At 38.0% G+C, this 14172-nt stretch overlaps 1 protein-coding gene across 1 annotated transcript; it reads right to left on the bottom strand.

The window, feature by feature from the left end:
* Positions 1–489: 489 nt before the first annotated feature.
* Positions 490–11678, bottom strand: hopx (HOP homeobox). The gene is made up of 2 exons (XM_084719780.1): positions 11240–11678; positions 490–785 (listed from the first exon to the last, which is right to left on the bottom strand). The coding sequence occupies exons 1-2, from the start codon at positions 11384–11386 to the stop codon at positions 708–710; spliced, it is 225 nt and encodes a 74-aa protein (XP_084575906.1). The 5' UTR covers positions 11387–11678; the 3' UTR covers positions 490–707.
* Positions 11679–14172: the final 2494 nt, after the last annotated feature.

The raw sequence follows: 14172 nt of genomic DNA, 5'->3' as shown, positions 1-14172 counted from the left end.
TTTCGTGGAATTTCTTGACAGTGAGAAAGATCCAGGGTATCTTTCTGAGGCTGCTGAGATCACATCCTTTTTACAGAGAGCGGTCAGGAGGGGAAAAAGGGACAATGAAATGACATCACCTGTCGTTTGTTTAGCCCATGATTCCATTCAGCTCAGTCCGCTCACATGTCCCCTCCCTCCCCTCTCTAACACTGGATATGTTCCACATTTGCCCCTGAAAGTTCCTGGATAGCTGCAGCTGATTCCAGCAGCATCTATTGTGATCCCAGCGCTTCCTTACATCTTTTATAGTCCTGTGACCCGCTCGGCGTCCAGCTCCGCTCCCCGCCGACAGACGTACATGTAAACAAAGCCTGAAAACAAAAGCACACTGTCCCCAAGCCCCCCCACCCTTTCTAAACTTCATCCCACCATTGTATAACTCTGCTTCCTCAGTGAATTTAAAACCCAAACCATGTACAGTACAGCCTCAAAAGCACACTCCAGTCATTTTAACTTAGAATAACGATATGTTTATTTCTGTAAACATGGCGGTTATATTGGCAACAACACACAAACACCTTCACATTCCGAACAGTAAGTTAAAATAGCTTCATAGATACAAAAAGAGACACGTGGAGAGGGGGAGTGTATGAGGAGGGAAGGGGTCAGTTTGTCCAGGAGAAACAGGGTCAGCACAGAGCTTCAGGCCCAATCCAGCAGATTCTTCAGTCCAACACCGATTTCTGCTGAGCTGGGAGACCCTCCGCCTCCCTCCACTGCTCGTTACGTAGCTTGAACCATTGCTGCAGGAGACAAATAGAGAAACAAAAAGAAAAAGGACAGAGGGACGTGTTAGAAACAGGTAACAGGAGTGGTTTTTGTTCAAGCTTTGGCAACAAAATGCTGCAGAGCCTGAAACACGAGAGTGATGAGGTAACTGGTCCAGCTGACATGAATATTCCTGAGAAGTTTTACAGGTGGAGTTCTTTTATTGTCAGGAATGATTTAAACAAAATGCAGCGTTCTCTGAATTCATTGTTATATTTTTCTCATCCTCAGGCCACTGGTTGTATTTACATACACAATCAGCTCAGCTCAGTTGACCATATGATTCTAAACTAGGCAACCTAATACTTACATTTACATGTCCTCAGTATTCAACCAAGACACATGATACCCCAAAACAACTACAGTAGGACTAATGTGCAACTTAAAGACGTGTGAAATGTTTTAACTGGTGTCTATTTCAGTTTGTTTTTAGGTCACTTGAGCATTGCAGCTGTTGGCCTAGTTCATAATGTTACAAAAAAAATTATATTTTCATCAAGTTCGATGCCATCTGCTCGGATAAAGGAATAGTCTTCCTTTTGGACCTATATCAACCTCTGAGCATTAAGAAGCTGCAGTCATAAGATGTTAACTTGCATAACATGCATGTGCATCAAATATCCACTTTTTTCAAAACGTCAACAATGAACTTGCACGTTTCCAGCCTATTAACTGGATGTTTGCAAGCTAACAAGCTCATCTGCAACAAGCTTATTCACAAATAAACACACTATGCTGTGAGTATGTTAACCTGGCTAAAGTTAGAATGTATACAACTATTATTTTTTCTTGTGCATTTAGCATTCAGCTTGTTCCTTCTTTAACTTCCACATCCATCCACATCCAACATTTAGCATGTAACATCTTACATTTTAGCATTGTCTCGTTAGTATGTTAACATCAAAGTAAACATCTTTTGAATTTAACATTTAGCATTCTAATCATAGCATGTTAAGATAACAATCTACTCAATTTAACATATGCTGACATTAAGCATGTAGCATCTAACAGTAGCATGTTGACATGTAAAACAACTATTGTTGAAATTTAGCATGTAATTTGTTTTTTAACGTCAGCATATTAACAGCAGTCTAATCATGTTGACATTTAGCATATAACAGCATTGTAGCATTCTACTGCTGGCATTTTATATATTCATAGTACAATAAATGTAATATGGCCTGTTAGCTTGTTATCATAGCCTACAGGTGGCACATTAACATGCTAATGTTTAGCATGCAACACTATGCTATTTTTAGGATATGCATTTTGTGTAATGAGAGTGCATTACAAAAAGAGTCACAGGAAAACTGAAAGTTATGTTTTTTGCATCCAAAACAGCAATTTAATGCAGAATTAAGGTTTTATTCAAGTTAAATATTGAAAATGTTTCAGGATGGTCTGACCTGAAGATGAATATAATTAAGGGTCATGGACATATTTCACAACAACTGTTTTTGCTTTTTTGTTTGGTTATTTTTGTGACCAGAGCGCAATCATCAACACAAGAACCCCCAAATATGAAGTCTGTGATTAAAAAGAGTCATTAACTGTAGCCATGTTCCTTTCATTATCTTCATAAACACACTACAGTCACATTTCTGGGTGCATGTAAATGCGGTCACTGACTCACAGCAGTGACCCTGAGGCTAAGTTGTATCAGGGAAACCACAGACGACGAATGTTTCCATCCAGTTCTAACACACAAAGACTAGGCCTGTTTCTGGATCCAGTCCTCTGCACTCTGACTGATCTACCAATAACTGCTCCACTGAAACTCTGACCAGATGATGACTGCGCGGAGTGCCTCGACACACACCCGTGACCCGGCACATTGCTGTTTTGCGGTACACGTTGTCAAGGGATTCACAACAATGCTGACATCATCTCGATAACGCCGAGGGGAAAGGGAGGGATTCAGACCGGCGGCCTTAAGACACGAGACCCTGGCTGGCTGAGTGAGACATGCTCCTGGCAGGAGGGACAGTTTCCACATTTTGTACTGAAAACACATGAGATTCCCATTTGCAGTCGCCTGGATTTGCAGAGACAAAATCAATTCAAGAACTTGAACTGTTCATGCTGCACTCTTGTGTTTTGGGACCTCATATTTGTGTAGCTCATTTCTTTGATGTAGCACATAAATTTTGTGAGTTACTCAAAACTTACAACAGCTCATCTCTAGATATTTCTCAACTAAAGCGAATCTTTTATTAGCTTTAGTCTTTGAAAATGCCATTTTCTCTTCTAGGTTTGGTACAAAAATCAATTCCTTATAATAAACTCTCTTAATTTAGGCATCTTCCCCACAGCTTTCAAGTTTCTCTCTGAAGGACGTTTCTACTGAGTGTTTCTGTGCAAAGTTAACTGAATGTCACCTTTTCTCCCCTCAAGCTTTCCTCACTTGTCTGTGTTGTCTTTTTCATCTTGAAGTGTTGTTTTTGTATTGTTACATCTTTTACACAGTTTTGTGTTATGTCTTTTTAATTTTGTTATTTTCATCTTGTCGTCTTTGTCTTGTTACATCTTTTTTTTTGTCTAGTTAGATTGTTTTTTGTCTCATTGCATCTTTTTTGCCTTGTTACATCTTTTACGTTGTTTTTTGGTCTCATTAAGCCTTTTTCATCTTGTTGTGTCTTTTACGTTTTTTTTTTTTGTCCATTTAGTCTTTTTTTTTGTCTCATTACATATTCTTACATATTCATATTACATATTCGTCTTTTTCATTTGCTTACATCTTGTTTCATCTCTTACATTGTTTTTCATCATTATATCTTTTCCATCTTGCTTCTATGTTGTTGTTTTTTTGCCCAGCTTGTTGTGTCATTTTTGTCTTGTTATGATGTCGTGCTTAATATGCACTGATGGATACACCAGATTTTTTTGGCGTGAGTTTCAGAGTTTTGGAGATATTGGCAAACACATTTTTCAAATAAAATTTTTGTTGAGTGTCATTTAGTCCCATTATATTGGCGAGAAGGCAGACATCTCTGTAGCTGATATCTCCAAAACTTTGTAACTCTCATGATAACAATCTAGATGGTTTAGTCTAGTTTATCATTTTTAAAAATTATTTTATTGTGTCATTGGCATTGAATTTTTATTATTCTTTGTTTCTATTTGTTTCCTGTCTCTGTGGGGTTTTTTTGTACTCTGTTTTGTTCTGGTCCTTTTACAAAGTGCAAAAGATCTTTGAATGTCTTGTAAAAGCCTCACACACATGCCACTTCAGAACAATAATGGTGAGATTTATAATCCTGCTGACCCGTACAATGCTGCTTGTGTCACTTTTTTTCCCCTTTGACTAGCAGTGGATTACATAATGAGGTCTTTCAAACTTGACTCTACCTTTACGCCATTGACTGAGAACAAATAAAACATTCTATGAAAGGAGCTCAAACATGCCGCACAGAGGCTGAAGCACATTGTAAATGTTGTTAATGTGAAGCAAGGAGGGAGTGGTAGTCGGGTGTGTTTCTTCAACTAAACCTTCTCCAATGAGAGCTTTGTTAGCAAATCCCAAACACTTGACAGGAGGGGGGCGGCAGGAAGAAAAAGGAGGCAAAAAAAAAAAAAACATCAGCTGGAAATGAAGTCAGGTCTTTTGATGAGGGGCCAGACCTTTACCTCACCCCGGACCAGGCTTCCCCTGTCAGGTTGGGCCAGATTCTCCCACCTCTGTATACAATGAATAGAAACATTCACCAGCACTGGATCAGGAATTAGGGAGTTTAACAAACATATCCGAAGCTGCTCTGGGGACAGAAAAAGCCGATTCATAAACCTCAGTGGACGAAGAGAAATAATGAAACACCTCTGATGTTCTAGTCATGACATGCAGAGGGTGGGGCTTGGCCAAATCCTGTGGGTCTGAAATCACACACTATGCACTACATACTCATAAGACACATACTTTTGTGTGAATAAACAGTAGTATGTATCTTTTCAGATGCACTGCTCAGTGGGTATCATGTCACTTCCTGAGAGCTTTGGTAGCCCATGCCAATGCTGAGCTACTGCTTTGGGGAGCCACATGGCTAATTTCAGACATTATAGTAGTACAATAAATATGCTTATTATTTGGCTTTGTTAAATACTCAATTCTGACTCTGTAAATGATTATTCAAGACCCCTCCTCTTTATGTTAGGCATGCATCACCCTGCCAGGGTTTATTTCACAATAATGACCTGCTCACTGTACATTATCCTTTATTTAACATCGACAGACAGTGCAACATCATGAACAACTGAGAAAGAATCAAGTTATTGTGCTACACGGTCTGTATAATGCTTATCGGTTCAATTTGTCATATAATAATTAAAAATAGAAAATTGGAAAATGACATTTATATTTCCTAAAATTGTATTTTTCGTCACATCAATGTAAAACTAAGATTTTGGAGTCATTTTCCTAATTTTCTATTTGTGGAATGTTGGATAGATGAATGTAAAATTCAAAAATAGAAAATTGTACAGGTTTTTATTTCTTCTCTTTGGATGCTGAGAGGGGCGGGCTCTAAGTGCCTGACTCAACTTACGTGTGATTGGCTGCCACACTCAGATCTTGCTATCACAGGTGAGTGTTGTCGATTTTTCCCTCTAAACGCACATTTATCAGAGGCGCCAACTCATGAGGAAGATTTACTGTACTCTGTATTACACTTGGGCGGCACGGTGGCGCAGTGGTTAGCACTGCCGCCTCACAGCAAGAAGGTCCTGAGTTCGATCCCCCAGCTCCCTGGCTGGAGCAGGGCCTTTCTGTGTGGAGTTTGCATGTTCTCCTCGTTCTCTCCGGGTTCTCCGGCTTCCTCCCACAGTCAAAAGACATGCACGTTAGGTTAATTGGTGACTCTAAATTGCCCGTAGGTGTAAATGTGAGTGTGAGTGGTTGTCTGTCTATGTGTCAGCCCTGCGATGAACTGGCAACTTGTCCAGGGTGTACCCTGCCTCTCGCCCAATGTCAGCTGGGATAGGCTCCAGCAGCCCCGCGACCCTTACGGACTAAGTGGTTACAGAAAATGAATGTATTACACTTTAAATTTTATTTATTGCATCCATTTGTCGTGTGTAGGACTACTGACTTCTCCCTGCCAGCAGATCTTCTTATATCCACTCAGGACAGCACTTCAGCACTCCTGTGCAACAAACACTCAGTATCTGTCTGGCATTATATAATTGTGTTTTAGCACAAGTTTATCCATCATTTAGCCTATAAACAATGTATTGTAGTTACACATAGCTGCAAAGGTAACCCATCCTTTGTCCTTAATACTTCCTTAAATTACACAGTTACTGAAAACAGTTGCTACAGCCTCTGTGAGGCCTTTCAGTAAAAATTTGTCTGAACTTTCTCAGGTTAAACTACAGTATCAGACAGACAGCTTTTGATTTTGTACAGGTTTTTGCCCAATAAAAATACCTAAACTAATGGAATGATGCCCTCTCTTTTCATTCTGTCGGAGTTCAAACGCAGCTTTTTTTATTGCCCATATTTTAAGAGAAATAACTGCATTAAGTTTACATAAATCTGCATGACTGATATTCTCATTTCCTTGGTAAACATGACCATCAACATAGTTCTTCAGAGTGTGGTTTGCAGATCAAAGCCCCATTTCGGAAAAAGTATCTTTATCAGAATCTGGAATACTTTATCGATCTCGGGGGGAAATTAGTCTTTTTATAGATTCTCCATTCAAAAATAGAAAAATATATAAGCATAGAGCAATTATAAGAAAATATACAAATCTGTACAATCTACCACATTGTATAACAGAGATAATATAGTAACAATATAACAAAATCTGTACAATAAAGCATGTAAATGTTTTTGAAAAATTGCTACATATCCAGTGTAAGCAAACTGTAAAAGAGGCTACACTTGCACCTAAAATACAAAATACCTCATCTGATGAACCTGTTTACACATGATGATGATCAGATCTGCAGCTGACTGTTTCTGTGCCTGTGTAACCTCACCCACGAGAAATCCAGAGGAACTGGTTTGTGGAGTCCAAGTGGGGAAACCAGTGACAAGCATGGGTGTGACATGCACCATCGAGTTATTGACTGGTTAAATGTGCTGTATGAGAGCTAATTATGAAAAGGACACACATGTTCGCTGCCACATGAGAGCTCTTTGAACCCGTCTGTCAAGCCCCACCAGCAAAAACATGAGCAGAAATTTGCCTATGAAACGAGCCTGATGCTACGTCAACTCAAATGACAGAATTTGCATGTAGGGTTTTACCTCCCAGTGAGTACAGCTAAGCAAATAGTCGTGTTGTTTGCCTGCCAAATCCTGCAGAGGAAAACCAGCTGATGATTTTTATTCCAAAATGAGACACTGATCATTCCACTCTAAAAAAAAAAACTAAGACTCATAATGGATGATGACTGATTCTCCGAGTGCTTTTACACTGATCCCTCTATCGGAGGAATGTTACTGGAGGTGCCTGCAGAACTTCAGAGCGCTCTCAGCATGCTGGTTGTTATCTGCGCTCTGAAGCTTCACATCTGGCTCCTGATGTGACAGTTTTGCAGACTTTACAGTAGGTCCAAGACATTCCTCAGATAGAGGGGTGGTGGGAGTGTTTACATGTGAGAGAGGAGGGGTGAAAGAGATTAAATACCGAAGAAATAATGCAATATTTAATATAATTAGCAGTTTTTCAGTGGGCTCAATAATCGCTGTCTGGTGGCTCCTTCCTGCTATAGTGAACATTGTGTTTCTTATTTGATTTGAATAATGATGTGGTCACTTATAAGCTCTAGCCCTGCACGGATCAGTCTATTTGGCTAATTGATTAATTAATGGACAAAATGTTTTGATACCTGATTAAACATTTAAAGTAATTTTATTGGAAAAAATCCAAACATTCTCTTGTTAAAGAAGAAATCTGTAATATGTTTACTGTAATAAATCATATAATGACCACGATGCGTCATCAGAGATCAAGGAAATTTGTTAAGTTGAAATACTTGTGTCACTTGACAAGAACGCTACAACCGCAGTGTTTGCCTTTAAAATTTCCATTCAGACAGGAATAACTGTTTTGTTTGTCTGTTTCACGTTAATCAGAGTTCAAACTAATGCCGAATTTTCACCAAATGAGTACATGTCTGTTTATGAGTCCTATGAAATCATTAATAATCTTGTAGAAGCTGTAGATGTTTATAACTGTTAAATTGAGCAAAATGTTAATGGAGTTTGGCAGGCAGAAGGCAGAGTGTGTTATTTCAGAGCAGTGGACTTTTGTTTTCAGGATAACAGGCTTAACTTTACACTGACAGACAACTGACAGATATAAAGAGCTGATCTGATGAGCTGTAGGACTCAGTGTCACTTGTTATTGTCAGTTATTATGTTGCATGCATCCTGTGCTCCTGCAGTGTCCCTGCAGCCTGCCTGTCTCCGCTCAGGAGGAGAGGACAGGGGGACACAACTCACTTCAACTATTGATCATATATTAAGCAGGATTACAACGTATTTAATCCACAGTCTGTGGCTCAAACATGTTATTTGGACTGCCGAACTCATTTTTGCACATGCAATGACTACAAATTGCTCCTTCAAGCTTCTCAATCAGGGAAATTTGCTTCTTTCCCTCACCATGACATTATACTACATTGAATATTTCAGGGTTTGACTTCTGACCCAGTAAACAAGTATTTGATGACATCACCATGGGCTCTAGGAAACTGTGGTGGGCATTTTAATGATTTTTTAGTGTTGAATAGAGTGCTGCAGCATATTAGCAATTGCATTTACGCTCCCAAAGTCATAAAAGTGATTATCTTGCTGAATAAAACATGCAAGTACGATAAACATCTGTTCACCACAGAGCTTAATTTCTGCACTAATCCAAATTCCAGTGGAAAAATCACATCAGCTTTTTGTTGAGGGAACCAAAGCGATGCTAACCTCAGGGTTAGCCTGCAAAAATACGTCATTTTTACCAATTAATTGGATTAATCGACTGTGAAAGTAATTGTAAGTTGCTGACCTAATAAGCTCTAACTTGTGTTTCTCCAAGTCCTGCAAGGTAAAACTAAATAGAACTGACTGAGATTTAGAGAGCAGATGTTTTTCCTCTAGAGCTGCAATGATTGGATGATTGATTGTTTAGCTGATCAAAAGAAACTTAATTGCCAACTATTTTGATTTTTCAAGCAAACTTGTAAAACATTTGCTGGTTCCAGCTTCTTAAATGTGAAGATTTGCAAGTTTTTTCTAAAATCATTTATGACAAAAGATCATAATGACAAAAGAGAAAATCTGAAGACGTCGCTTTGGGCTCTGGGAGATTGTGATGAGCATTTTTAAGATTTTTTTGACATTTTATTGAATAAGTGATCAATTATGGAAATAATCAGCAGATTAATCGAAAATGAAAATCGCTGTGTTGTAGTTGTGACCCCATTTTCTTCAAACTCTGATGCGACATTAAATGAAAAGATGTCCTCCTTTTTTGCTTTGGAAAAAACACTTTTTAGTTTGGAGTCTGAACCTACTCCTTCGGGTGGTGAAAATGTGGTTGAAATATCTGGAAAAACCAACTGAGTGAACCTTGATTTAATATTATTTTGTCAAAATATCGTGCCCGAGGTCAAGAATGTACTTTTCCATGTTTTCTTTTAAAAATGTTTGCCAATTAAATTGTAATTGGCTACAACTAACTGGTCAGTAAAATGTCAGAAAATAGTGTAAAATGTACTTTACAATGTCCCAAAGCCCAAAGTGATGTCTTAAAATGGATTATTTTGTCCGAACAACAGTTAAAAACTCAATGATATTCAGTTTATATTCACATAAGACAAAAAAATAAGCAATAAATCCTCACATTTGAGAACCTGAACCAATGAATGTTGTTTTGGTGATGGACTGATCAATACATTGACAAATTGTTTTAGCTGTACATTAAAGTCCTTGCTGCACCAAACAAACACTTAACCCTGTGTTTTCTCTTTGTTTCTCATGGTACATCAAAAGCAGCTCAGCAAAAACGTGTTTCCCACATCCGACCAACATGAAACAGGTGTGGCAACAGCGACCACATCACCAGCTACAGAAACTCAAACTTAAAGAACCACTGACTGACAGATGATCTTCCCTTCAGTTCATCTCTTTAAACTTTAAAAGCCACCCTGTGCAGATGAATCTGGGTTTATTGTAGAGAGTGAACTACAGTTGTTCCCAGGGGTGAAAAAAAAAAAAAAGCAGCGGGAAACTGGACTCTGACGTGACTTCATCAGGAAAAAAAACCTGGAGCCGCTCCAGTGACAATCAGTGGGGCGATGCCAGCTTTGTGGTCAGCGTTTGCACTCAGATGAGGATTATTTCATCACACTGTGACACTTGAACAGAAATACTGGACGCCTGAATCACTCTGAGCTCTGACACTGGTGTCCACAAACCTGCTCCACTCACTGTCACCACAGCAGCTCTGTGTTTGACATCAGATTTTAAGTTTTGCTTTTAGACAAACAGACAAATATCCACATGTGCACATAATCTATTTTATTAATCTCCCTTAAGCAGTTTATTGTTATTTCTTCAGAAATCATGTGACGGAGACACTGACAATACTCATGATTTGTGAACTTTCTACCAGGTAGTGACATCATAAAATTAAGTTTACTGATAATGATTTTACTTAAACCTCTGAAATCTGCAGATGGGAAGTAATGAAGTACATTTACTCAAGTACCACAGTTCAGCATAGTTTTAGGTACTTTATTCAAGCATAGTATATGATATGATATATGATATATATTGAGATATGTATCATGTATTGCATAATAGCCTAAAAATATTGAGATATTATTTGATTCTTTTTTCATTCAAGTTGTTGTATTTTTTATTTATTTATTGTATTTGTGGTTATTTCTAATTATTAAAAATACCAGTTAAAGTTTACTGTTTACTGTGTCCTTTTTGGTTTTATATCTATAAGTAGAATATCAGCTGATAAATCAATATTGGTTTTTTTTAGCCCCTACAATTGGTATCTGCATTAGTGTCAAAAATGCAGTACTGGTCAGGCTCTAGTAATAAATGATATTATATCTCATAAGAAAACTTTAAGACCCAAAGGACTAAGGAATACCACAGATAGATGAAATACACATATATACAATTGTTGTTGACATGTTTAAATCACTAAAAATAAAAGAAAATCAGAGAAAATTACAAAATAATCCAATTTTTATGCACCAGACAGGAATGTTAAAATGATAAATAGTAAATTATTGTCTTCAATAGTCTTATTATTTGTGGAAATGCTGCATATCATTTGTCCATGACAAGCTTTAAGCAACACACATTTAGAGCCTAAAAAACAATGAAAATTTAATTCTACACATTAATTTTAACCAGTGATCACACAAACAGTAAGAAGACAGAGAGAACTGAATCATTTTTTGTACTCACTTGTGTTTCCTCCTCTGACAGTCCACACTGCGCAGCGATCAACACGAGCGTCGTCCCTCCAGGGTACTTGCTGTCTTTGAAACTTTCCTCCAGCAGTTTGATCTGATCCTCCGACAGATTCATACACTCCATCGCTTTAGTGGCCATATTCCTGTTTTGTTTTGTTTTGGGGTTTTTTCAGTCTGTCCGGGGTTTAAACAGTTCAGCTTCAGGCTCTGGTTCTGGTTCTGGTTCTCCGGAGCGGGACGAGATGAGATGAGATGTGCGCACAGCCGGGACGCGCGGGGCAGTGAAGGCACCACGGCGCGCAGACGGAGAGAGAACACGGGGTGATGGAGGAGAGAGAGGCGCGGAGCGGCGGAGGTTCACTGTCAGCTCGGCGGGAGAGTGTGAGTGAGATGGAGGAGGCAGCATGTGAGTGTGTGTGTGTGTCGGTGGGTGTGTATGTGTGGAAGTTTTACTACTGTCAACAGAGGTACGTCATGAGGCCGTTCCCACCGGCAGAGCCCTCCCACAAACACAACTGCTCCAAACATCCCAGCGCTTAAAGGAACATTATGGGAATATTAGAGGATAGACACTACAGGTAATCAGTGGTGGAAAGAGTACTGAATATCTGTACTCAAGTACAAGTACTGTTACATTACTAAAATATTACTCAGTTACAAGTAAAAGTACTGGTTTTAGAAAAATACTTAAGTAAAAGTATTCGTCTCAAAAACTATTCAGAGTATTAGTTACTTTTTAACCGCTGATTATCAATAGTAGCCATTCAATCAGCGGGGTTTCTGTTTTCCCAAACCTTAAGTCTAAATTACTCCCAACTCCTTCTCAGTTCTGCTGATTGGTCACAGGCTGCAACTAATCATTATTTTCATCATTTCATCTGCTGATTATTTTCTCAATTAATCGACTATTGATCGATTGGTGGTTTGGTCTGTAAAATGCCAGAAAATGCTGAAAAATACCTGTTTTCCACAGCTCAAGTTGACATCCTCAAGAAACCAGAAAACATTCATTTGAGAGGCTGAAATCTGAGAATTTTGACATAAAAAAAAATCTAAACGATTAATCAATTATCAAAATAGTTGGCAATTAATTTAGTAAAAACATTTAATAATGGATTAATCATTGCAGCTTTACAGTCACCTCTCCAAACATTGGTTGCAATTTTTTTGCATTTTCCTTAACCAGTAGTTAAAAATGCCATTAATCATTAATAATTTATAAGATACTAAGCGCGTTTTTAAATAATATGTAATCATATGTAATATTTCATATTGTGAGGTAAAGCAAAATAGTAAATATGAAGTTCCTATTTATAGGTATTTTTTATTGAATCTTTAAAAAATATAATTATTATGATCAGTGCTTCAGTTTCATTATTGATACTGCCACTGGGGGGCACTAAAGTTGGATTTTTTTTCTCACGATAAAGACTACTTTATATGTTGCAATCTGGATAAAATGAAATTAAATTTCTTGTGTAATAGATCATAGGAGTTCTACTAGATGTCAATGGCCAATTTTTAAATGAATAGTTCAACGTTCTGGAAATATATTGCTTTTCACTTAGAAGAGAGTTAGTTAGGAGAGAGGATTGATATTAAAGGTCCAGCGTGTCAGATTTACAGGGATTTATTGTGAGAATATGGCAGAGATTTAATGTAATATTCATAAGTATGTTTTCATTACTGTATAATGAGCTGCAAATAAGAAATGTCGTGTTTTTGTTGCCGTTATTATCTGCAGAGGTCCTCTTCCCCGGAGGCTGCCATGTTGCTACAGTAGCCCAGCATGGACAAACCAAACATGGACTGTCACAACCAGCTTCTGAGGGTAAGGCAAAGTGAATGCAATCTGTAAGTTCACTGCTAGATGCCACTTAAATCTCATGCATTGTTCCTGTAAATATATAAAAATCAAGGCAGTTATTAGCTTGGCATAGAGGTAAGACAGTTAGCCTGGTTCTGTCCAAAGTTAAAATATCTGCATCTTCTCATTATTTTGCTGTGCACAGGATGCTTCTCCTGCTCCTTCTGGTTGGTTTACAAACAGCTCAGACTGATTCTACCTTTAAAGGAGAGTGTATTTCCCAAAAATTCTAACTATTCCTTTAAGTCCCAATAAAAGCATTATTTGAAAGTAAGATAGCAGTGCTAACCTAATATAAGAAAATGTCTTAAAGTGGGATAAAGGCTACAAACCTAGCTGGGTGCGCAGAAATATTATGTAACAGAAAACTACAGTGTACTGTTAACTCACTGTAGTTAAACAGCTAAACACAATACATTTAGCCTACCTGTATAATTCATACAGGATGGCTGGAGAAATTTTTAATACAATACTACTACTGAAAAATATTCTGGGACTATAGGTGGTGACTTGTTGATGGTGTTCAGACAGCTCCACAAAAAGTTTCTGTTCAAATGAATCAAAATTAATTTCATTGCACAACATACATTTAAATGTGCAGAATTATCAGTGTTAATTTAACCATGACTTCATACATAACAAATGAAGGAATATGTGAACAAACAGTTAATAAACCACAATTAGGCTGAACAGTTTGACCATATTTTGAATTGAGATAATCCAAAAGTAACTGACAGTAATCGAGTTACATTTTTAACAGGTAATTGTGAAAACATTTTTAAAGTAACCCTCCAAACGTTGCCCACAGAAATACTGAGGCGATTCTTGTAGCCTGCCAGGAAAAAGCTTAATCATTCACTGTTGATGTTTATAATTCTTATCCTCTCTCATTACTGAACATGCTGACTGACTTGCGGGGAGTACAGTTCTTTGGGAGTCACCTGTTCAAGCATGACTACAAAGATAAGATACTCCTTTTTCAAACCATAAACCTCCTCACTCGCTCACACACACACACACACACACACACAGCCTTGAAATGCTTTTCTCCCTGGTGA

Source organism: Lutjanus erythropterus, chromosome 5 (genome assembly GCF_056507025.1).
Source record: "Lutjanus erythropterus isolate fLutEry1 chromosome 5, fLutEry1.hap2, whole genome shotgun sequence".
In the NCBI taxonomy this organism is placed as follows: Eukaryota; Metazoa; Chordata; class Actinopteri; order Lutjaniformes; family Lutjanidae; genus Lutjanus; species Lutjanus erythropterus.
The sequence above is the reverse complement of the archived record's forward strand: the minus strand, read 5'-3'. Positions and strand labels throughout refer to the sequence as shown.

What these genes read in the sequence shown, in the direction of transcription:
- hopx (XM_084719780.1), bottom strand. Translation starts at nt 11,386, where the DNA reads ATGGCCACTAAAGCGATGGAGTGTATGAATCTGTCGGAGGATCAGATC. An exon ending in TGTCAGAGGAGGAAACACAA is followed by an intron (nt 786 to 11,239) that starts GTGAGTACAAAA and finishes TGTCTCCTGCAG; the next exon opens with CAATGGTTCAAGCTACGTAA.